This window comes from Perognathus longimembris, chromosome 3 (genome assembly GCF_023159225.1).
Source record: "Perognathus longimembris pacificus isolate PPM17 chromosome 3, ASM2315922v1, whole genome shotgun sequence".
In the NCBI taxonomy this organism is placed as follows: Eukaryota; Metazoa; Chordata; class Mammalia; order Rodentia; family Heteromyidae; genus Perognathus; species Perognathus longimembris.
The window spans coordinates 28,215,883-28,242,654 of NC_063163.1; the positions used below are offsets into that span (position 1 = coordinate 28,215,883).

Sequence of the window (26,772 nt, forward strand, 5' to 3'; positions counted from 1 at the left end):
AAAAACCTAAAAAATAATTTACAGCTCTCCATGAAAAGTTACCTTAACTTTATATAAATGCATTAGAATAACATATTTACTGAGAGTTTGTAACAAATAACATTGGTATTTAATGAAACATGTTGCACCAAAATACAAGGCTAACATTTATAATAACGATTGCAAGAATTCTATAATGGTGACATTGATTTCTTTAGCAAACAGTCTTGGTTTTGTAAGAAAGTAGGAGTCGGAGTCGAATAATAGTGCACATTCCTGCTAAAGTAGAGTTGAGTGGAAAATGTAAAGAACTCTAATTTTCAGCAAAGTAGGTAGCTGGGTGTTATTTATGTGATTATTTTCACAAGTCTTTTGTTATTTTGTTACAGTTGATTTTTCTTCTTCTTTTTGATATCATAGCTATAAAGTACTTTGTCAAGAATTAGTGTCAAAATGAAATAACTAAAGACCTTGAGTATACGGCAGGTTAGAGAAGGAATTTCCACAGGTGGTGAATAACCATTTTCCTATGCAGCACAATGTGTGTTTGGAGGAGTCAAGATTTACCCTCCTATTAAAATATTAGCTGTCAATCACAAGTAATGGAAAACATCTAGTAGATTTCAGAGAAAGCAAATGTAGTACAGTTATTTCCATTTCCCTTTAATGCAGCTGCTGTTATTGAGTTCTATATGTATCAATTTCTGTTTTACATATGTGTCTTGCAATGTTAGATCTGATTTTTCAAATACACCTTAGCCACAGTTGATTATGTAGTCATTCATGGTAAGTTCGGCAAACATTAAAATGTTTTAGTGGGATAAGTCTTGAGATTTTTAAAATAAATCTTTCTGTTTCAGACTCCATCTCTCTCTCTAGGGTAAAAACTTATTTGGCAGGATTTATCTTGATTATATTATTTTCCCAAATTGTTAACTTTAACTGTTTGGCTATTTATAATATTTGATCACAGCATATCATTTGTGGTTAATCATTCCCTTACTGTCTCTCAGTCATAGATTTGTAATTTTCAGATGTCTGTTGTATCATAACATTAAAAATTTTTCAATGTGAGAAAGTAGCAGAACTTCGACTTCTTCTTTTAGGCCATAACCTGGTCTGCAATCTGCATTAGAACTAGACAGAGAGAGCCTCAGGGTGAGATCTTATTTTAGTGTCTGGACTTACCTGTTTATCATAGTCATATTGCAAATGAACTCATTTTGCTCATATTCTGTTTCCTTTCGGGAGTTTCTGGAAGAAAAGCAAAGATGGTTAAGGCTCAACACTGATACTGCTGCTGTTAAGAATATGACCTGAGCAGTCATCCAATCAAGTTGTAGAATTAGGTCTAGTTCTGTTACTTCTCATCATTGATTCTAACCTAGAGGTAAATTTGCTAATGATCCAAAGTAAAAATCAGTCCTTGCATACCTCACGGTTGCAATACCATCAGGCTACTTGTAAGTTATTTCAGCTCATGTTTTTGAGCCTTGTAATATATACTTCCTTCTTCTTTGAATACAAACTAACTACAATTCTTTCATCAGTCCATCTTTCACAACTCTGCCTTGGGCCAAACCCAGAAATCTAGCTATTCATCCTTCTTTGTCTCTTAGCAATAGGCACAGAGATTTTGTGTGTGTGTATGTTTTGACATAGTCCAGTAGTTCTTTACTTCTGTGTATTATTTTATTAATGTGTGCAAGGATTATAGATATTAAATGCCATAGCTTGGCAATCCAGTGAAATTGTGATGCAACATGCACTCAAAAAATGACTGATTATCAAACAAATGAACAAATAAACCAATAACGGACTTATGGGGTGAATTAAAAAATTGAAGCCATGACAGTTTAAATTAAAAAGGCAGAAAATAATTACTGAGAGTGCAAGATATCAGACCGTAAAAGAAAGGAGTCCAAATTCAATATAGTATTCTAGGGGATAGGGAAAGAACTTTCATTCTTAATCCTGACTGAACATTAAAATTCCACGAGGAATTTTAAAAAAATGTGCCTTAGCTGTAGTTTAACTGGTGTGAAAAAGAGCTCAGTAACATTTCAAAATATTCTCCCAGGTGATTTTAATATAAAGCCATGGAAAGAACAACTGCTGGGCCGCGGGAACTAAGGAAATGTTTCTTTGGAGAGAAAAAAAAAACCCTGCATAATACATGAGATACTTAAAAAAAGATTAATCAGCATGAATTGATATGAGTAGAGGCTAGAGACAGGAATTGAGTGATTAAAATGTCTAAGGACATCACAGGTGAAAATAAGTGTTGTAAGATGTAATTTAGAAAATAAAATAAAATTAAGGATGCCGCAGAGCAGAAACAGCAGAACAAGTAAAGACTTTCATAGTTAAGGATGTAGTTGTTCAGACAACCTTAGACACAAGCAAATAATTGATATTGGAAAAACACATTTTGTAAACTACATATCAAAATTGACTTAAGTTTCAGATGAAGTTCAGAGTCAATCATATTTGTTGAATTTAATGCAGAAACAATAATAATTTTCAATCAAAATTGAAATCAAACTGTTGGTAGGGAGAAACTGATAATAATAATGATATTATTATTAATAGTATTAGTATTAGTAATAAATCAACTAACTTTTCTATACTAGAAGTTTATAAAATGTGTATTTGTGTTTAAATTATGCCTTTCTCGATATCATAAATGTATTTCTCTTATTGCATAATAATTGAGATAACTGATATCTGCAAACTGTATTCTCAGTATAAAAATGCTTAAATATGGACAATGGTTGTCTTGGAATAAATCATTTGCTTTAAAAATGTATCTTGACAGCAAATTACTTTCATATACTACTTTGGAATAAGAAAAGTGACATTTCATTATTGAAAAGAGAACATGACATAATAGTTAACTTCCTAGTCAGAAAAAATATGCAATTTTATGAAATAAAATAGACATAGATCAGCAATGGACATTCTTAGGATCACTATCATATTTTTTTATGAAAGAAAGTTTGGAAGTATACTGTTATGTATAACAATTGGTCAAATAGCATTATTTGTAAATATTACTTGTCTAGTGTTAAGGAGAAAAAGAATTAAGGAAACAAGAAGTGAACAATGACTTATTTCCACATGAAATAATATTAAAAGGAATATGGAAAAAAGTCACTTGAATGGTTTTACAGAAGACAATTTATAACTTTCATCTCATAAGTTCTGGAAATCCTTTTCATTTCCAAGTTAATTAATTTATACAACTTGTTTGCAAAAAAATATTTAGAAGGAAAATCGAAGTCTAAGTTTACTATGCCTGTAATTCTAGCTGTGGGAGGTAGAAGAATGTCAGTCCAGGCCAATCCTGGACAAACAATCTGAGGCAAAAGCTAGATGTATCTCAGAGATACAACACTGGAGTACTTATGTAGGCCCTGAGTTCAAACACCTCTACCGCAAAAAAAAAGGAAGAAAGAAAGGAAGGAAGGAAGGAAGGAAGAAAGAAAGAAACAAAGAAAGAAAGAAAGAAAGAAAGAAGGAAGGAAGGAAGGAAGGAAAGAAAGAAAAAGAAAGAAAGGAAGGAAGGAAGGGCAGAAGGAAGAAAGGAAAGATGGAAGGATAGGGAGAAGAAAGGGAGGGAGGGAGGAAAGAAGGAAGGAAGAACAGAATAAAGTAAAGGAGGAAGGAAAAAGAAAGGAAAGAAGGGCAAGCAGGAAAAGGGAATGGGTTTTTTTAAATCTATTTCGAATGTTCCATTGTGGAACTCATGTTGTAGAGAGGGATATAGGTGATCTTCTCAGAAATCTGGTTAGAGGCATATCCTTTGGGATAAATAAAAGATCCCTCTAAGTGGAGATAATATTAATAAGTATGACAGATTATATGTATCACCTATGGCAAGTTTTTGTACAGTACTTCCCATAAAAGGAGAACAATATAAACTTTAACTTATATGTCATAAATTTAATACAGGTTTGTTTTAAGAAATAAAAAAAATAAATTGCTACTATTATAGACCATCATTTTAAGTACAAAAAGATTGGCCAATTTTTTATCTCATTTTTTGGCTTACCTAATGCCTTTGTATTAATGCATGTTATCTGTGAATGTAGGACCTTGTTTGTTCAATGACATTCCCTTATTGGGCTCATAGAAAGAGATTTGTCTCTCAATAGACACTTACAATGAATGTGGGGTAGTTTGTCACAATTATTTGGTAATCTCTTTCAGTGTAATTCACACAGCAAAAGTGACAATATCCCTGTCACTCCTCAGAAATGTCCCAGCTCTGCCGGTTTCCACATTCAGGAGAATGAAGAAAGTCATTACGAGGTATGCCATGTCTCTATAGAGATCACTGTAGCCCCAAACTGTATACATTCTCCCCATGATTTTAAATAACATTAACTGCATTAACTCTTACAAATGTGTGTGTGTGTGTGTGTGTGTGTGTGTGTGTGTGTGTTTGTCCACATGTATATGTTGAATCCTTTTGTGGTCACAGGATTTTAAAGAAAGGAAAAAATTTTAGAACAGAGCACAGTGATAATCTCCTTCTTGATTAAGGGCTCCATTGTTAGACAAAATTAGGTATTGAATGAAAATAATGTTGATTGTTATGCAATTTAGGAGAACATAAAAGTGACTTTCTTTTGAAATTAAATATTAACTGAATCATATCTATTAAAAATGCTAAGGATTTTGCATATTGATTTGTTGGAAGAATGTTTTTTCATCCCACATATTTTCTTTTCTTCTAGTACAACATATGAGGTAATCTTACTTCCTATGAACTAAAGAGGAATATTTATTAACCTCTTCTTCTCAATCCACTTTGACCTATTTCCCTGAATATTTTACCTCATAATCATATTTATTAGTTTCTTTAAACAATGACTTCATCCAAATATAATGTGAAAAATTTTCATTTTTCTTTTTCTGCTAGTCTGCCAAGGTCAACCCATTCCTACTTAACCACCATAGGTAGATGTTGATGTCTATTATAGTTATTTGTCATTTTTTAAAACTTATGTTTGTCCCTCAGCTGTTTTGCTCAAGGTTAATACTCTACCACTTGAGCCACAGGCCCACTTGCAGGTTTTTGGTGGTGAACTGGAGAAAGTAATTCAGCGTCTTCCCTACCTCAGATCTTAATCTACTGAGTAGCTACAATTACAGTTTTGAACCACTAGTGTCTGTCTTTCTCCATCACTTTAAAGTTTGTATTTTAAAAGTGTAACTTATACTCTATTTGTTGTAAAATGAAAAAAATAAGTATTTTTAATAAATGGTATGTTTGTTAAAAATAATATCAAATCTTCAGTGATTATCTTCTTTCCTATTTTCTTAATAACTGGATGATGCACTGGTAGTCTAAAAATATGTGTGCATATATTCACACATTTGAGTTTGTATTTCATTTTTACAGTAAATTTGGAATTTTCACTAGATCACATATATAATCATGTATATATTCATATGTAATCCAGTAAATGATTATATTCTTAATTTGTTTTTTTATAATTTATAATTTCCTTTTAAGTCATTTTGCATAAAATAAAAGAGAAAAACCTCTTCTCAACATAGGAAAAATTAACTGTATGTATCTGTCCTATTCAAGTTATATTCAAAGTCAATTAGTTATAATTATCTGAATGATATCATTAAATATGTACTTTGACATTTGATAAAAATAAAACCAACACTGATAAGACAAGGAATATTTTAATAATCACTAATGTATTGTTCTTAACCTATCACTCCCAACTAAGCTTCCACAATTACTACATACAAATTGAGACACACTAATATCAGCTATGGAGATACTTTGTCCCAGATCCCAGTCTAAGCATTTCGTATGCATCATGTTAATCCTTCCAATCTAATAGAATACTTATTAACAATATTATGTACCACTAAATGAAATGTTGTCATTAAACTGTGCTGAATGTTTATAAATTCTTTACTATGCATGTTGCATTAAGACCTATTGAAGAGGATGCATTTTTCATAGTTGTCGAGTATTCCTTTAAGGCTGGTAAACACTTTATTTCATAGATGATTACTAATCTCATTGAAGGGAAAACTGAAAGTGCATGGGGAAACTGAAAGAGGATATGTATATATATATATATATATATATATATATATATATAGTCAATGAACACAGGTGGCTATTGTTACTTTTTGCACACACAGGTGGCTATTGCTACTTTTTGCACACACAAATTACAATGTGTGTGGAAAAAGTCGCAAAGCCACATGTATTCATTGGCTGTATAGTTATCAAACTAGGTTATGTTACTGTCTAAGTGCAAATAATCAAATCCTTAGAGATTTATTGACAGTCAGGAGCACAGAGATGATATATTCTCATTATTAAAGCAGACATAGACACAGTAGAGATAGAGTATATCTATGTTAGTAGGTCAGGATGTTAGCTATAGACAGCACAACAATTAGATATGAAAGTTTTTGATCTTAGAGTAATATAATGATTCTTCCTTCAAGCAGTATAGAACGTGCATTTCCAAGCAAACGTCAAAGAAATCAGTCAAAGAAATCAGACTTGAATCAGTCTCCTAAATTAGGCTTCATATAAGGTATAGAATTTAAGCTGTCATCTTGAAGTTTTCTCTTTCTGGCATAACTTATGTCACTGGGAAAAGTCTGTGCCTTACAGTTGCTAAAATGAAGGAAAATGAGAAAAAGCAAAGAAAAACACCTCTGTATTGTTGTAGAGTATATATTACAAAACTGAACATACTTGATCTATGAACTTTATTGTTAGTACCTGTCTACTGTATCTCGTACTCTTACCATGTGAAATAGAATGGTATACAGACTGGAGCCGTTGGTGTTATATTGTTCACTCAGTAGGAAAATGTCTCAGAGTTAAAAAATTCACACAAAACTGCCTTTCAGTATGAGAAACTGTTCACTGTCACTGTTTTTGATGCTTGAGCTAAAAAAAATTTACAAAATATTACAGTGTTCAAGTGTATGAATTTTTGTGATAAGGCTTGCTTTATAGGGGTGAAATCTGAAGATCAATGTCCGATAGAAATTTTAACTTTAAGAGTTGGGAAGATTTGTAGAAATATATTTTTCTTATTAACTGTGAATTTTAGCTGCCAGACCTTGGAAATGTGGCAGTTCCCTCAAGTGTGAAATTCATAGGTGCAGATGGTTGATTAAGATATCCAAGGGTGGGCCTGTGCTATCAATCTCCATAGCAAAATCGAGAAAATCAGTTTGATGTGAGAAATGCTTTCGACCTTTTGGCTTAAATTTATAACACAGTGTTTGCTGGCTTCAGAAATTCATAGAGGCAAAAGCTCTCATTGGTTTCATGAAAATTACCAATTGAGGCAAATATTTTGATAGAAATATTTAAGAGACTGAAAAATATGTCATATGGTGAATAAAAGCAGTGTGTGGGAAGAAAATGGAAATACATTACACTATTGCTATTACTATATGTCTTATGTTTTACATTCATAATCTTATTAAAGATACTATTTTAATTTTCTATGTAATCTCCTCATTAAAAATGGATTTAGAAGTTTTTCTTGATCCTAGATCCACCACTTCAGTACACAAAGTAGAATTCAATGTTTTTTGACATAGAGCAGATATTATCTATTAAAATAAATGTAATTTGAATTTAACTAAATAGAAACATTATATCCAACTTTCAAATAGAAAGAGACATAAAACCAACATTATAACATATAATTACATATTCCTGATTTCACTGTATAATGAATAATATACTATAAACTTGATTTTTTCTGTTCCAGATACAATAAATATAATTTTGAGAATTAAATGTGCTCAGTACTTAATGTACTTCATATCAATTTTTCAATGGGAATAATAAATTAATTGATCAAAACTAGTTTAAATGTGTGTTCATACTTGGGAGCAATTCATAACTATGTTTGGATGATACTTTAATAATTATGCTAAATTAAATAAAAGACAGTTTACTTTCATTCTCCATCTTCATTAGAACACATTTTTACAACCCATATAATTTAAAAATATATACTCAAAATTCCCTCTGTAAATAGCATAAACTTACAGACTTAGATTCATAGTTGTGAAATTATTTCTCACATATCAAAATATTTACACCTCAGTTACATACACACAGATCACACATATACATATATGTGTGTGTCTTTAAAATATAATAAATTGAAACAAATGATCTATCCTTTATTAATATAACATTCTATGAATAAGCTATGAGTCATAAATTTATAGTCCATCTTTCCTTCCTTTTTTTTTTTTTTTTTTTTTTTTTTTGCCAGTCCTGGGGCTTGGACTCAAGGCCTGAGCACTGTCCCTGGCTTCTTTTTGCTCAAGGCTAGCACTCTGCCACTTGAGCCACAGCGCCACTTCTGGCCATTTTCTGTATATGTGGTGCTGGGGAATCGAAACCAGGGCCTCATGTATATGAGGCAGGCACTCTTGCCACTAGGCCATATCCCCAGCCCTCCTTCCTTCTTTCCTTCCTTCCTTCCTTCCTTCCTTCCTTCCTTCCTTCCTTCCTCCATTCCTTCCTTCCTTTCATCCTTCCTTCCTTCTTTCCTTCCCTCTCTTCCTAATCTATCCCACAATGGCACTTGAGTCAATGTCATTAATATTGAGTCTAACCAAGCATAAACTGTTCTATCTCAGCTAATACATTCTACTATACTTGTATCAGCATTTGCCTGCATAGTATATCGTGTAGCAGCCATGCAACATTGTATATGATGTTAATGTGAGACTTAAAATAACTTTTGAAGTGATTATTCCGGAGCAGTAATTTGTCTGGTGGTAGAAAAAATGAGTACTTTTCATATGCAGACAGAAATGGTGAAGAAGAGGATGCCCAGAGGTTTGAGAAAAGATCCAGTGATTTGTTTGTGTGTGTGTGCACACACACACGTGTTTGTGCACCCCGCCCACACACAAACCTGTACTAAGGTTGGAACTCAGAGACTTGAGCTCTAAGTTGGAATTTTTGATCATGTTTGTCGACTGCTTAAATCATGATTGCACTTTCGTCTTTTAATATTTATGTGATAATAAGAGTCTCTAGGATTTATGATCCCTACCTGTATTTAAATGTTAATTGTGATTCGCAGATCTCAGCCTTCTGAGTAATTAGAATTATGTGTGTGAGTCACTGGTAACAAACTTCTAGTCATTTATTATCTTCTCAGTTCAGAACTGTTTCCTGGCTACTGTTGTAAGACCTAAGTTTGGATAAATTTACAAATCTATAAAATAGAATAGATTTTTCCTATTTTATAATGTAGTATTCACTTATTTATTTTACTTAATTAAAGAACAATCATTTAAGTAATGCTTGTCATATTTCTCAATGTGTAAAAATTTCTGCACATACATTGTAAATGCAGAAATGCATATTGCCACATATATTTCTACAAACATATTTGGATTGTTAAAGAAATGATTACCTAATATATTGGATTATAAATCTAGCATACAGTTTTATCTCTAAGTAAGTATTCATCTTTGATTATATTTATGATTAGAATAGTTATTAGAGGGAGTATATTCAATAGTTGTTTTTTTTAACAGAAGCTAAAGAAATACACGTGAATGATGTGAGTGGCTTTTGAATTAACCTCTTGGAAATTTCTAGAGCAAATTTTCAGTTGGATCTCCTGCACTTTAATAATAAATGTAAATAAGACAGCCATCAATTTTTTGCCAGTTCAATATTTTTTTCAATTACCTAATATCTTGTAAAGATAAGTCATCACCTTATTTTATTTTGTATCATACACATTCTGCCAATTCTTCCCCCTCAGTACTCGTGGACTTAGCTGTGTTCACAGGAAGAACCACATTAGACAGATTTACTGATAGTGTCAGCAGTGGTCGCAGGTTTGATGGACAGCACCAAACCTTGCCATGGCCCATTTCCTTCTAATTAGCTGTTTAAAGTCACTGTATGTGCCGCAGGCATAGGCTTATCAGTCAAAGACTTCATAACTATTTGGAATGACAGCGGTGGTGCGGCTGGTCATGAAAAATGGAGCACACAAAACGATGGGGGTGGGGGAGAAAACCCTTCAAAGAAGTGACAACCATAGTGCTTTTCACTAAAGGTTCTTGAAGATCTAACAAAAAACCAAAAGGTGAAATAAAAAGTCATAAATCAATATATGTTGGATGGGTGTGGAAATCACATAGAAAATGACAATACATAATGCCTTAATGTGGGAATGAGTAAAAAGTGCAACTGCTCCCAATGTGCTTTGTAAAGCAATAGAAGTTTCATGTTCTCCTAATTAAAACAGCTTAAGAATTTGGTGCTTGACTTAAAAATGTGAAATATGTGAAGAAAGTTCTTCATAAGTTATGAATTCTAGGTGCTAGGAATATGGCCTAGTAGTACAGTGCTTGCCTCGTGTACATGAAGTCCTAGGTTTGATTCCTGAGCACTACCCCACACAAACAAAAACCCAGAACTGGTGATGTAGCTAAAGTGGCAGAATGCTAGCCTTGATCAAAGTGAAGCCACAGACAGTGCTCTGGCCTTGAGTTCAAATCCCAGGACAAGCAAAAATAAATCTGTGAGAAACTTATATTTAAACACCTGTATGGCACATGGTCATAAATAATATTTTGGGGCCAGAATGAAAAGAAGTATAATTTTACAGATGCTATATTAATTATATTTGAGGCCATTCACAATGTCATTTGTATGCTTAGAAGATATAAATGCTAACATAAGCTATAGTCACCCTAGTGATTATTTCAAAGGATCCAAGACACTTGATGAGACACAAAGATTGTGGAAAGTGGAGACAGATTTAAGGGTGGAATTCTTGTCTACTCTGAAATAGTGGATGAAAAGTATAGCCAGAAAAATAGATATCACACCTTCACTCTCACATGTTAAATCTTAAAAAAAAATAATAAATAAACAAATAAATTACTGGAAGCAGAAGGGAACATATTAAGGAGTGGGCAGGAAATTAGAAAGTGGGAGATGAGAGTAGATAAATGAGTGATAGTGGAATGAATGAGATAAAGCTACCTTATACACATGTATAATCCTATTTTATAAAGTCATTATTTACTAATAATTAGGAAAATGGAATATTTTTTTAATTGCTGGGATATACTTCTCTATGCCAATGGAGTTTAAATACAATACAGATAGTTATAGAATATATGAACTGATTTGATTTTAGTTTCACACTTTGAGTTTAGCTGGTTGTGCCTCAGCAGTAGAGAGCCTGCCTGCCAACCATGAGAACTTGAGTTCAAATGCCAGTATTACCAACAAATGATAAATTTAAAAAAATAAATAAATATAACGATAATATTGAATTTAAAATGTTAAATCTTACAAATAGAGTTTACATAGCATCTGGAATTACTGACAGTTAAGAGGGCATTTTCTCTAGAGGTATTTCAGAGGGAATTTACACAAGAATTATAGGTTGCATGGTTGAAATGAATGTTGAATAGAATAAATTAAACAGATAAATGCTACTTATCTCTTCAATTCTGAAACTACAGCGAACCTGTAAGATTGTTGACTGTCTATGGGATACCGAATAGGAAAAAGACAGATTCTAGATCCATACCACCCTGGAGATGCTTGCTTAGATATCCAGTGATGAAATATGAATGAATTTTTAATTTCATTCAGATCCATTGGGATTCATGTGTAAGAACTTAGAAATCTGAAGTAGAATTATGATTTGAGCAGCAGGTCCTGTACCGAAATCAATGTTTTTTATTCTGATGAATACAAAATACATGGAATTTCTTGTTTATTTTTAAGAGAAAATAATAAATTGCATTCCATAAAATCAATAAGTTAGAATGGAGTAAAATAATGGATTAAAATAATGAAAAATAGAAATGAATAAAAAATATTGTGTCTTGTGGGGCACACCTGGAAGTCAACTAGTTGTCCCCACCTGTTTCTCAATCTTGGGGCCACTTGTGGCTAAGATGGTAGCGCCTAACAACAATGTGCAGCTGCTACAAGTGTCTTTGGTTATAACCCAGAGGTGGTTCTGTGGTCTGTGTCGCCCCGGCTCTTCTGCCCTTGATGGACAGCTCATCCTTCCCCTTCCTGCCGATCTTAGACCTGATTGGCTCCTATGCCTTATATTAGTGGCATGTATGTCCCCAAAGAGATCTTGCACCAACTTGACTCCAAGGCCATCTGATGGTCCTCCCATGAGGGAGGGCTGGGTGCGGGCGGCCCGTCGACCCTTCTTCTTTCTTGGCTTGTCCCGTCAGGGCGTGCCTTCCCAGTCTCTCCCACGGGTTGGGGAAGCATGGGGGGGCTAGAGACCCCGACAGTATCTATCTTATCAATTATTGTAGCTGCATTTGTTTTTGTATGTGTATTGTGTCTCAATGTGGGACTGTCATCACTATGAATCAATGTCCAGAGTTTTAGAGGCACTAAAAACAAAATAACAAAAACCCCTCACATGTACCATTTATCAGTGTTACTGATTGACTAGGCACATAGTTATGTCTGTAATCTCAGCCACTAGGGAGAAGGTTAAGTGGACTGAAGATCCAAGACAGCCTGCCCAAAAAGGTCTCCTACCTAGTTGAAAACCTGCCTTAGGTAAAAATGTGAAATTACCTGAAAAATAATAAAACTCAGAAATCATCAGGGGTGTGACTCAAGTACAGTGCTTGACTATAAAGACTGTGAACCCAAGTACCATTATCACCAAAAGAAAACATACGATGCTTTGATTTATTCACCTAACTCTCATCAAAATTAAGAATAAAGTCTTCCATCGATCTTGTTTGTTTATAGTTCAATAAAGGATGACAAGAGGTAGTCAGTCAGTCAGGGATTCAAATTCAGGGGGTCTGGGACACTGTTTTTGGGCTTTCTGACAAACATGATAGCAGGTCCAGGATTTCACTAGCATTCTGACTTTCAGTACAATACAATACTGTTCTACTTCATCATTTCACCTCTACTGTAAGGCTGAATTACAATCCTAGATCAGAATTTGCTGACCTGATCTTTTTAGACCATTTGTCTAGACTGATTTAGGTTACAGAGTTCTACTTTCAGGGGTTGGGGGAATAGCTCAATGGTAGAGGATCCGCCATTGACAAACAAAAAACAAAAGACATAAAATAATAAACTTAGAAAGTTCTGATCTCAGTGTTTAAATCAGTGACTTATAATCACTTCAGGATGTTTATAATACTGTAAATTAATATCTATTGACATTCATTAAAATTAATTGAATAAAGAAGTATATGCAAAGTGCATCTATTCCTTATAACTCACTCTGCAGGCTATTCATCTAGATCATTGATGATGTTATCCATCAAATAGATGTTCCAATTTTATAACCAAGACTTGAAAGAACAGTACAGTAGGCTATCTATTATTAAATTATATATCTATTATTAAATAAGCTATATAACAGAAGATATCATTACAAACAAAATGAATATCTGATGAAATGTGTTTCTTTGTGTCTATGTACTTACTGTTCACATAATTTTTATGAGAGAGTTACTAGTATTTTTGTTTTGTTTTGCTTTGCTTTGTTTTGTTCTGAGACAGTCTCGCTAAGCAGTTTAGACTGTCTTCCAACTCATGATCCTCTTATCTCACCCTGGGATTACAGAAGGAACCCACCTTACTTATTCATACTGTGGTTGTTCCTTGCTTTTCAGACATAATTATCAATAACATACATGTCATGTTAAATAATTTTTCAGTGTTATGAATGTAACTGTCATCCCTTTGTAAATCACCTTGACAATAAAATTAAATTAAAAAAATATTTCACTGGCAATTCTAATGTCAGTTTTTTGTTTTCTTTTCAGATACATTTCTATCACAAATATCTTAATGAACCAATGCAACATGATACAAGACAATATATTATAAACCAACTACAAATTTGGGAAGGGGATTGGGAAGGAGGGAAGGTGGGAGAAAAGTGACAGAGGAAGTGACAAGTTTGACAAGAAATGTACTTACCACCTTACATTTGTAACTGTAACTCCTCTGTACATCATCTTGACTATAACATTAAATTTAAAAAAATTCCATTTGGTGGCCAGGCATCAGTGGCTCCTTGCATGTAATCTTAGCTGCTCAGGAGGGTGAGATCTGAAGTCAGCCTGGGCAAGAAGGCCCTGAGATCTTTATCTCCAACTAACAACAACAATCAGAAACAGCAAAGTGATAGACCATTTTGCTGGAGCACAAAAACTAAGGATACTGTCCCAAATTCTGAGTTCAAGCTTTAGGTTTGGCATCAAAAATGAAACTAAAAAACTAAGTTATAACATTCCAGGTTTGCTGTTTGTTTTCATTTTTTTCTTTTTTATGCTATTTTTTTGTCTTTATTGGAATTTAAACTCATGGCCTCTCAAATAATAGGCTCTTAACCACCCGACCCAATGATCCAGTCCTTGTTTTGTTGATTATTTGGACATGGAATCTAGGATATTTTTCTGCTTGGGCTAGACTTGGATCTCATTCATCTAGATTTCAGACTTCTGGGATAAGATTACAGATAGTTTCCAGCTATTTTTTCCAATACTAAAACTACAGGACCACACATAAAATGAATTACTTCTAAATTTCCTCATCTTATATAGTAATAAAAACCAAATATATACATAAAAGCTATGGAAGGTCAACAGAAGAGTAAAGGTATTAGTCAAAAGAAAGTAATTTTAAAGAAAAAATGTGAAAAGAAAAACAAAGAAAACATACAGAAAAGCAAACACACAAAACAAAAAACAAAACAAAAAATATAACAACCCCCCCAAAAAACCCCCCAAAAACAAGCAACTCAAAAATGAAAGATAAAAAACAAAAAAATATTAAAAATGGATAAGAAACAAGAACAGACAAACATGCAAAGAGAAAAGGAGTCTTCCTTGTTTGGGTGGGCTCTTTCCAGTCTCTGGTTTCCTTGTGATGGTATACAGTCTACCTTGTTGCTGCTTGGCTCGTTTGATTTGCTTTCAGCTTGGAGGGGGTGGATCTGCTCTGATCCTCCTTCCCTATTAGTTAAATCCTGGGGCTCTGTGGTTTGCACAGCTTTCAAGTAGGAGTTGGGTGTCTTCTGTATTTGGGAGATGCTGAACAGTCTCAGAAATCTTGGCGCCTCCTGTCTGCTATGTGGCCACTGCCTTTAATGCCTGCCTCTGACTAGGTCCTCTTGTATCTCCTGCCTGTGGTTGCCCCTGTGCCATCATTGTATCTCATCTGAGTACCCTGGATTCTGTATATACTAGTATTAGAACTAGGGAAGGGAAAGGTCATATCAAAATCGAGAGACAAAGGGTAAAAGACAAATTACTCCAAAAGCCATATTTACAAAACCATCTGGTGTAAACCAACTGAACAAGTCAAGAGGGAGAGGGAAAAGGGGAGGGGGGGAATGAGGGAGGAGGTAACAAATTGTACGAAAAATGTACCCACTGCCTTACGTATGAAACTGTAACCCCTCTGTACATCGCTTTGACAATTAATAAGCAATTATTCAAAAAACAAATATAGAAATGGGTTGGAATAATTACACATTCATTCTTGCAAAATAGCACTTACAAGGCTAAATTTTGGCAAATTCTGAGAACAAAATCAGAAAAATATAAATGATAATGTAGGTTTTATTTCCAAAATAATTGTGTTCATACATTTAATTGATATTCCTCCTATACGTGTTTAGCTCACATAATGAAAGTATATATGTCTGAAAATATCCTTTGTACTTTTACAAGAGGTATATATCTTTTCATTTCAAATTGATCTTTTGTCCTAACCCTCTTCTTCTCTTGGTGTGTAATTATTTCTATACTTTATTTTTCTTGATGATAAACTGCTCTTTCTAATTAAATGTTTTGAATAAAACATTTATGGGAAGCAAATGGTATTATAGAATTTCAGTAATTTTCATAGTGTTGTTTAATAGTTGTTTAATAATGAGCAATTTGTAATTATTTTTTCTACAAAAGCGAATTTTTCCTACAATTTTGTAAGACTTATAGTTTCAAAATTGATGCTTATTTTATTGATTCATTTATTATGCCCATTATACAAAACTTCTGGCAGTTGAGACTATGAGAAAACTCAGTTTACCTTCAAGGGAAAACACAATACGTTTTGGCAAGTCTTATCTTGGTTCTGAAAGTAACTTGAAAACAAAATGAGTGACTCCTTAACTAAAACCAGTATTTATACAAAGAAAGTACCGAGTTTAAATTTTAAATATGGATTGGAAATGGTCTTTAAAATGTGTTGGCATCTTCTAAAATTTATGTAGCACTGAAAAAATAAACCACTGGTATATGCGATATCATGAATGAATATCAACAGTAATATACTAAGTGGAATTTTAAAAAGGAAAATACAAACACAAAATACTAAAAACTCCAGAAAAATAAAAGGCTGGAGTTGTTATGCTTTGGGATGAACTGGTGGAAAAGGATATATGCTATTCACTGTGACAGGGTCACTAGAGTTTGCTAATTGGTTTGTGTCAAAACTACGTTTCATACTAGGAGATGGAGCATTATTTTTCTTTAAAAGTGCATTTACAAGGATTATTTCCAAGTGCTTGAGACATTTATGTTACATGTGTAAATCTAGTCTAAAAAAAAAGAAGAAAGCATGTATCACAAACAGCAGAGGATGGATTTAAGGCTTCAAGTTTTCTAGACTAACTGCTGTGAAAAAAATAAACAGTTCAGGAGTCTAGAGTTAAGAAAAATTCTACATAATCCTGAGAAAGTACTGTACACAAATGTTTGAAAGATCACCTTTTCACCAATGAACTTGCCAAAAATAATGCGCGAATGATAGAAATGTAAAACAGATCTGTCTGTGAGGTAGGTGCAGGTCAGAATAGGAGGAAGGTGGCTGCTCTTTGAAGGAGTTGGTCAAATTACTTCAAGGAAATATGCGCGAATGAAACAATGAAGCTATTGAGGTTGGTTTGTGAAGGAGCAAGAGAAATGAGTGAGAGTTGTAGGTGCAGTCAGCCTAATCCACATATGTTTCATTATGATATGGATATATCTAAATAAAATCCCCTCTAACAATTATTGATGTTAATTATATATGTAATCATATAAATAAATATATTATATAAAAATAAATTTTGTGTGTGTGTGTGTGTGTGTGTGTGTGTGTGTGTGTGCATGCTTAAGGGAAGCTGTACAGAGGCTAAGCCAAGAAACATACCTATGAGAAAACTTGGAACTCCACTGCCTAAAGAGTGAATCTTACTATATCTAAATCACAATTCAATACATCTGATATAATTTCAAACAAACTGCAACTGAGAAAAAGTCATGATGCAGAGGAGAAAGAAAGCAGTGAGATTATAACTTTTTAGAAATATGTCTTTTTGGGGCTGGGGATATGGCCTAGTGGCAAGAGAGCTTGCCTCATCTACATGAGGCCCTGGGTTCAATTCCCCAGCACCACATATACAGAAAACGGCCAGAAGTGGAGCTGTGGCTCAAGTGGCAGAGTGTTAGCCTTGAGCAAAAAAGAAGCCAGGGACAGTGCTCAGGCCCTGAGTCCAAGTCCCAGGACTGGCCCCCCCCCCAAAAAAAATATATATATGTCTTTTTCCATGTATGGTATATAGAACACATTTAAATAATTGCATGATCAATCATAAATCTAATTATTTGAAGAGATCAAGTCTGTTAACAGAAACATAAAATAGAGACACCAGTTGTTATAGATCAAAATATATATGATCTTGTATTTCTTTGGGTATACAAAATTTTTAAGCCAAGCAAGATATCATCACCTAGAGGAATGTATTTGATTAAAATCAATAAACAGATGTATCCAGATGTGATCCTCAAAGCCACTATCTATCCCACTGTTTCACAAGACTGGAATAATTTCTCTGTTTATTTATTTTTCCACCAACAACTGATATTCATAGTACGACCAAAGGCAATTCAGCAGGAGTGAACTTTATGTTCTGAATGTTCCTCTTTCTCAGAATGCAGCCATACAGTGGCAGGAAAATCATTTCTGAATGTTGACTTTTATACTGCTAAATATTTAACTCTAGAACTAGAAACTGCCTTCTCTCCTCCAAATAGTGATTAGAGGGCAAAGTCCTCATTTTCAATATGGAGTAAGTTACAAGATGTAAGGAAACAAGATCTCTGGGGCACAGCTTGCTTTATGTATCTTATTAACAGGATTCACAAGTCTCTCTTCTTTGCTCACTCCATTGAAAATACAAAAGGCTCATTTACCAGCACCCATAGGCAGAACCATGGCAGAGCCAATCAATCCATACAATATGTCCCGGTTTGTTTCTCATGTAACCTTGAGAAGTGTGACAAATGATTTCAAGAATGGAACAGGCAGAAATGTTGTGATAACCACTCCCCAGACTGTGTTCTGCTGCATGATGAAGGGAAATAAAGTGAAGAGAGCTAGATATATGTTTAGTTTAAATAAACCCTATAAATTCTATAGCTGTTTTCTGCAGCTTTGGCACCAGATCAGAAGTAGTAAGCCTGCACAGTAATCAGGACTTTCTCAATAAACTCCAGCCTGTAACGGTTCTTACTGCATTTACTTCCCCATATGATAGTACATTATAGCTATCTACTTCATTATGGCCACAGTTCCTAGTAGTTACTGATAACCATGCCACAGGCTTTATATCTGAGCCTGCCCAGGCAGTAGGAAAGCAATCAGAATAGTGAATTTCAAAAACCTGTATGGATTGTCCTGAAACTCCCAATGATGACTCAGTTCTGCAATCGAACTTGTGATTCTCACTGTGGCAAAACTTCTCTTGTCATTTCTATTTATAGTTCTTTGGCATAATTATAGAAAATAATTGTAGGAAAATCTCAGCTTCTCTACGGAGGAATCTTGGTTGCTTTTAAGAGGTTTTTTTTGGGTCAAAATATTCTCTAATGCAGTACAATATATTTCTTAATGGAGAAAGAACACACTAAAATGTGTTGGCTAAAAGAATGAAGCAAAATTTCGAGATAATTTTAGCCTATTTCTCTCCTTCTCTACTCTCTGTTAACTCTGAATTTTATTCCTTTCGCCTTGTCTGGTGTTAAAAATGCCTGGTTTTCTAGGGTTTGCCTTTCTTTTCAAAAACTCCACTGTAATTCAAGTGTCCATTTTCTGAGTGAGCAGGAGAGCTAAGTGAGGGGAACATGTCATTGATGAAACTGACAGTGTTGAGAGGTCGGTCTCCCAACTCCCTCTTTACAGAGATGCAAGTGAAGAAAATGAATTAGCACATCTGCCAGCTGTGTTTGCAAGCTGACTTCAGGGATTTGATGTCTCATAGTGACTTCTCAGAAGCCACAAATGATTGCGCCAAAAGTTTAGAACACTAAGGATGACTTACTGAGAATGTTACATTATGCGTTTAAAGGCTACATCAATTTAAAGCAATATAATGAACTTTAGATATGCAAAAACTATATTTTAAATGTATTCTTGTATATAGGAAGCAGACATTCACATTTTACTATTAAGATTTTGTTACTTCTAGTAATAGGGATACAATTTACTCCCCAATTTGGGCCTCCTTTATTTACAGTGAGTGGTAGGAAATAAACGTGTGAATAAAATAACATGGAAGGACACACAAAAGAATTCTTACATAATAGTTCTGAAAGTATAGTATTAATTTATGTATAAGTACAAGTGTAACTGTCATGTAGGCATAGAGCAGCCAGTAGTCATTAAACCCTTAATGATTTCATATCATAAATGCATGCCATCTAGCAGACATTATATATATATGTGTATATATATATATGCAAGCCTGCACATTCAATTTTTGAAAGGTTCAAAATGTCTTTCCTGATACACTTTTAATTACACAAGTACATGAATACTTCCTTCCCTACTTAAAATTTGTTTAAAAGGTATCTTCTCTAGAAATTAGAACATAAAACCTTCCCCGCTCCAACTCTGGGAGGAATGGAATGCCCCTTTGTGCTTTTAGTGCCTGAGCAGGCATTTAGGTTCATTAAATTCATTAAATTCATTACTGATAGTAAACTAAAGAGGAATGAAGGGAAGAGGAATGAAATACCATCCCACTAATGATAAGAAATCTGCTCGGGTTTATTGGGAGAATGCCCAGACATCCACTAATGGAAGGCATGGTCTAGGATGTAAACTTGTTGGGCTGTCAACTTTTCCAATCCAAGAAGAAGGAATAAAAAAAAAATGGGAAGAAGGGTGTCTGGAACATGTTAAGAAAAGTATCTACCATTGTCATATATGATTGTGTGTAGTACTCTATTTTTTGATAGATGTGTTAAAGAAAGAGGGAGAACATGTAACAGGAAATTAATAGAGTGGAAGAAAAATATCTGTACAGTGTATGCAGTTCCCCAAAAATCTGTACAGAAAAACAGTTTACTGTGATGCATGTACTCAGAGTGTGGAAGTTGAGGAGCATTTATGCAACCTTGATAACCTAAGCTCACTTTTCTTTTCATATTGATGACATTTACTTCTTGAAAGGTAAAGAATTTCTGACAAATGTGTATTTTTATAAGAGGGGAGTAGAATACATAGCTTTTCACTTCCTAATATCAGTACTATTAGGTATTTAGTAGCACTTAAGAAACCTGTTACTGAACTATCACATCATAATGAATGCTCTTATTTTCTGTATAAATGAATATTATTGTTCCTAGTTTACCCCTGCCTATGTGGAAGCAAACAGAAATGTGTCCTTTGAAACCGGAGGGAGGAAAACAGATTCTCTGTTCCAGTTGGGCTTGTGCCCAGTTTCAACAGAGAATCGCTCAGCTGGGGATGGCAGCTTTTGTGGCCTCCGGCTAATACAAACTCCTTAGTGGCTTTTCAGAGCCACTTAGAATCAAGTTCCAGCAGGTTCACCATGGAAGCTTCAGCTGCAGACATCCAGGAGCACCTATGAGGTCCTGGAATGCATCCTCACTGGCCCTTTTTCTTTCCAGTGCTGCTGATGGTATGAGCTTAAGGTTGAAGGTAAGAAGGAAAGGGATGTCATTGTCACCTTCTCTTTTCTGCTTTTCATATAGCACTTAGAGTATGATAAACCTTTCAGAAATTGATCAGGTGTGCTGTGAGAAGCACAGTACAGAGATTGTAGACTCAGTGTCCCACAGCCCATAGAACCAAACTAAAGAAGTCATTTTTATAAGTTTCATGAACCAACAAAGGCAAATGGATGAACAGAACAGAAATAGAAAGGACACCAGCTTTGATACTTATACCTAAATGCATACTGTCTATGCAAAGATAATTTAAGAATGAATTCCAGGTTTTAACATTTTTTGCTAAGGAAATTTGCTAAGAGGAAAATAAACAGCATTTTTTAAATGTATAGGAGATATTAATGGAACTGGGCATGGATACATGGAAGAAATAGACATCCAACAGAGATATCTTAAATACAACTTTATGAGAAGGAATTAGAAACTATTTCTGAGTCCACGGTGTGCACAGTCCTGCAGAAATCACCATTAACTACCACTGTAGGTAGAATCCTTCCAGTTGCTTTCAATTTTTACTCTTGTATATTTCAAAACAATTATAGAGGATGAACTAGTTATTCTTGATAACTTGAGGAATAATAGCGTCTTAGAGTTTACAAATATTAGCTGGGGAATTACAATGTTAGTTGGTTTGGCACTGGATATTCCTTCTGTATCTCTTTTTTTTTTTTTTTTTTTGGCCAGTCCTGGGCCTTGGACTCAGGGCCTAAGCACTGTCCCTGGCTTCTTCCCGCTCAAGGCTAGCACTCTGCCACTTGAGCCACAGTGCGGCTTCTGGCCGTTTTCTGTATATGTGGTGCTGGGGAATCGAACCTAGGGCCTCGGGTATACCGAGGCAGGCACTCTTGCCACTAGGCTATATCCCCAGCCCCCCTTCTGTATCTCTTTGACCAATATCTCATTCATTCAATGATAAGTCCTGAAAGCTTCAGTTTTGGATAAGCCCTGAAAGCTTCTGTTTTCGTAATGATTCCGAAATAAAAGGAACAAAAGTATTTTGAATATATACAATATATATGGCTGTTTTATGAGATTATGACTGATTTAAAATAGCCCTGATAACTAAACATATTCTTTTAATAATCAGTTTCATAGAAGTTCATTATTTTTTTACATTGCTTATATGCTAGCTACAGGTATTTCCCAAGACAATTAGTATGTGTTCAAAGATCAAACTCCTAATTTCTATTACTACATATTCTGGTGCTTGAGGCTGATCCTACGTAAGCAGCTATATTGTAACATAGCTTGATACACATGGTATAATAGTGCATTTATTGTGCAACAAGACAAGACAATGAGATAAATACAAGCTTATATATCAGAGAATAACTCACAGAAATGGGAAAATGTCTGCTCATTATCCTAGAATATCAGGACAAATATGAGGAATGTCAACAGGACATTTGCAAAGAATGCTGATTTTACTTCCTTTGCATATTAAACATCAGTGGCCTGCCTTGTCTCTGAAAAATTGTAATACATTGTAATTGATCATTTAAAAAAGGTTCTATTTTAAAGATTGCCTTATGCTAACAAATTCCATCATTATGATAAAGGAAAGCATTTAGTTTTGAGATGGTTTTCTTAAAGTAATTTTGTCTTTATCTTCTATTCTCTGTAAATGACCCAAACTATCATCAACCCATTTTCAAATGCAAATCCACAGAAATAAGTAAAAGTCACTGATAACCTCACAGATATGTCTATGAGGTTATTTGCTTACTCAAATTAAGAAGAAGAGATAAGAATTTGTTAAAAGTAAGGATGATGATACTACATTACATATGTTGTTGAAACATCAAGAAACCAAATGGACTTTTGTAGAAGGAAATATGAATAACCCAATATGGGTTATATTTATGAATATTTGGATCCAGACATGGTGGTACATGGAGGTTCATGGAACATGGAACTTGGGAGGATCTTGAGTTAAATCAAACCCCATCTCTAAATTAATGAAAACAAAAAGCAAACAAACAGCAACAATAAAACAAGAGAGTGTCTTCAGGTTTAATCTCAAGTACCACAAAGTCTTCTGACTAAAGAGTAAGAAGCTGATATGGTGTAGAATCTCTACCGATGGAGGGAGAAAAAGTTTTGAAATGCAGATGTTAAGGAATATGTTTGCAGTTGTGCACAGGAGTATCTGAGCATCTGTGAAACTGGGACCAAGTACTTCCTAAACAGTGTCTTTCTGTGAAGAAAGAATAATAGAAAAACAAACACCTCCATGTAACAAAGCTAAGTAGTTAGCTGCATGTTTCCTACCTCTGCATCCATTTGTAATCTAATATGCTATTTCACTCTCACAGAAGGGGAGACATTGGATGAATATTGTGTAGAGAACCATTATTTCAAGTGACAACTAATGTGAGTAGTGTTCCCAGAAATACATGTTGGAAAAGCTGAATTTGAATATCTTTAAGTCAACAATCAGTGTCTCTTTAGAAAAAGAGTCACAGCTGAGATATTCAAAATTCAGTAGGTAACTGCCACTTGAATACAGTCTTTCAAATCAATAAATATACAACAGCTAAATACAGACAAACATGCTTACACATAGAACTGGAAACTGTACATCTGACCTATACCTACCATAACATAAACATAAACAGATGAAATGAAGCCATAGTCACTATGAAACTCATGACTGTGTTCAAATTGGGCCAAGGAGTTAAAATTGCTTCTGTTAATAGAAAAAACTAAATACTTGTAGTACAGGCAACATTTGACCTCTGCCTTAGAAGGGATGCAGGTGTCCTTAATGGGCTTTCCATGAAGAAGGAATGGAATAGGTAAGGCTTTCCAGAGCTACAGTGAATAGTAAATGAAAAGAGCCGACTCAAATGAACATGCATAGTATGGTGCTGAAAATAAAGATGAGAAAAAATTATAAGAAACTTAAACCTTATCTTGATAGAGGACATTGAACATCAAGATAATACATTTGAAAGTCATTCTCTAAATGGTGTGGAGTTATAAATATGGGGACTGTAGAGGCTCATGAGGAGAAACTTGAGGACACTGTGAAATCTTCATTACTTATCTTCAATTAAGATAGCATGGATACAACCAGGCACTGGTGACTCATGCCTGTAAGTTTAGCTGCTCTAGAGTATGAGAGATGAGGAGCACAGTTCAAAGCCAGCCAGGGTTGGAAAGTCAGTGAGACTCTTATCTCCAATTAACACCCAAAACAAACAAGCAAACAAAAACCCAGACAAAAAAACCAGGAATGGAGTTTTATCTCTTCAATGTTCAGGCCTTGAGCAAAAACCTCACACACACCTAAACACACACACACACACACACACACACACACACACACACACACACACGATAGTGGGCATTATCTTAAAACAGATCTTATATACAGAGTTAATTTTGTTGTTATATTTTCTAATATATCTAACTTATATATTGGTAAATGATAAATTTGTATAGTACGGATTATCTTAAAACCAATTCAATATAGTGAGAAACTCATTTGTGAGGAATTTTGATACAAATGTAAAACATGCTCCTTTAAAAGGAATCTACTGCCCATTAATTTATGCAATGGCACAAAAACTTGCTTACTGATTACTTGCATTTATACTAATTAACAAATTAGCTTTGAATTTCTGGTATTTGAATAGGCCTTGAAAAAAAATTGAAAAATTAAACAGTTATTTACCACGTATTAGTCTGCTGGAAATGGTCTTGCCTACAATCATGACATTGTGAGAGCAATTAAATGCTACATAGCATGGGATTAAAACCTCACTATGATCATTTACACTAGAGAAAGAGAAATGTAAGATGTCCATCTGCAATAAATGAAATGGAAGCAGAGGCAGATCTTGATGAATGGAGAAAATCTGGAAAGAGACAGAGCAAGCATAAGCAATACCCTAGCATGACATCAAGAGTTGTTGACTCATTTGCTGGCATGTTGGAGTAAAAGGCAGAATTGTGACTTACTGCTTGTATAATGCGAATGTAAGAAAAGTAAGGCACATTATGACTGACAGTGGTTTCAATTTAGAAAACAGAACAATGTTTTAGATTTAAAATGCTAAACAGTACTTCAGGGTTATACTCGAAAATACAAGATTCATAAATGATTACATTGATAGCAAGGGAATTTCTGAGAAGTCACAATTTCTTGAAGATAGAAAATGATTTTATTTATTTATTTATTTATTTATTTTTCAATTTGATAGCTTAGTTCCCTAGCTGAAATATGCTATCTGAAGCAAGCTGTGATATAAGCAAGTGTAAATTTGCTTTGAAGAATGAAATGAATTACATACTGGTTTAACACTTTACATACAAAATGCTACCACTATTAAATAAAGAACAATTTTGTATTTTAGCTTGTTTATGGTTACTTTAGGTTAACATGCAAAGCTTTGTTCTTTGTCTGGTAAAGTATTGTAGTTACTTTCTCTATATTCAACATCTGTGATTATATCATTTGTCCCACATTTTTTGCTCATCAATAAAAAAACCCACACAACTTATTTCTAGAAAGGATAGAGAAATAGTTTTTCATATTTTGGACTAGAATTCTAGAAAACTGTATTTTCCCATATTTTGTTTAAGAACCCATTTTTAGATGCTTACTCTAGTGTTAATTTTTGTCAAATCATTTCAAGCAATATGTTTCAAAATCACAATGTTTGGTGCTACTAATGTAAAAACAAGTCCAAATCTCAAACCAAAAGTATGAATAATGCTAGGTTCCAAATATATCAGCTTTATATAAATGATTTACAGATCATCATCTACTTCTATTTAAAAACTTATTGTTCTAGATCTCCTCTGAAATATTTTCATAAATTCCAAAGAACTTTAAGCCCTTATGTTTTGTTAGGGAAAATACAAGGATCAATATTAGGGTTTAAATTATGGTCCTCATAATTATAATTATTACTACAGCATCACAATATTGTCAATAATATATAAACAATAAGAACAATAAATTGATTAATTCAGTGAACAGTTATGACAAGAGGAAAAAACAACTATATTTCACAGTTCACCTACAACCCATTAAATTTTTTATGTAATTATTCCATTATTGCAATATTAATCTCTGTTTTCTTATGTACATATATAAAGGAAGTCATTTGGCTCATTTAAGACTACTCATATCAAGTCTATGAAATATTGAAAAACAAAATCTGGCAAAATGAAACTTACATATTTTGGTTTATATTTTATATTATTTTCTAGTTCAACATTTTTTTCTGTAGCTCAGTACAATATTAAAATATTTTTTTGATGACTGATAGTTTTCAAGTACCAAGGGAAGAACATCATATTTGATAGGCACTTGTTTCATCCCTCATCAATTCTCCTTTATTTTACAGCCTTTCCTGTCACAAGTAATGATATCTGATATCTGATCTCCAGGGGCTTTTTAGGGAGTTAGCTGTGTTTAGTGTCCCATGGCTATTCAAAGTAATGCCCCAACAAAACTTTCCTAATAAAATACTAGTTATAGAGTCAGTACTATTATTTAACCAGTGATGGATCCTTTTTCTACTTTGATTTATCCTTAAATGTAAGAGATCAATGTAGTAATCTCATGTTGTTCCATTCACATCAGAGCTATAAAATGACTTGAGTGCTGTGAAGCACTCACGTTATTATTAACCTCTCCTTTCTTGTCTGTATTCTGGATGACATATTCCTTCTTTGTGTCTTTTAGTTCCAGAGTTTGATTGAATTCATTTGTAATAGACTTTAAAAAAA

At 33.9% G+C, this 26,772-nt stretch overlaps 1 protein-coding gene across 2 annotated transcripts in view; it reads left to right on the forward strand.

Moving 5' to 3' along the window:
* The window catches only part of Pcdh9 (protocadherin 9), an 821,831-nt gene that overhangs the window by 312,879 nt on the left and 482,180 nt on the right, over positions 1 to 26,772 (forward strand). Inside the window, exon 3 of one of the 2 annotated variants that reach the window (XM_048341264.1) lies at positions 4,192 to 4,293. The exons of the other annotated variant lie outside the window; for it this stretch is intronic. Within the exon in view, the coding sequence (XP_048197221.1) occupies positions 4,192 to 4,293 (102 nt within the window). The remainder of the gene's footprint in view (positions 1 to 4,191; positions 4,294 to 26,772) is intronic. 2 annotated transcript variants of the gene reach the window in all.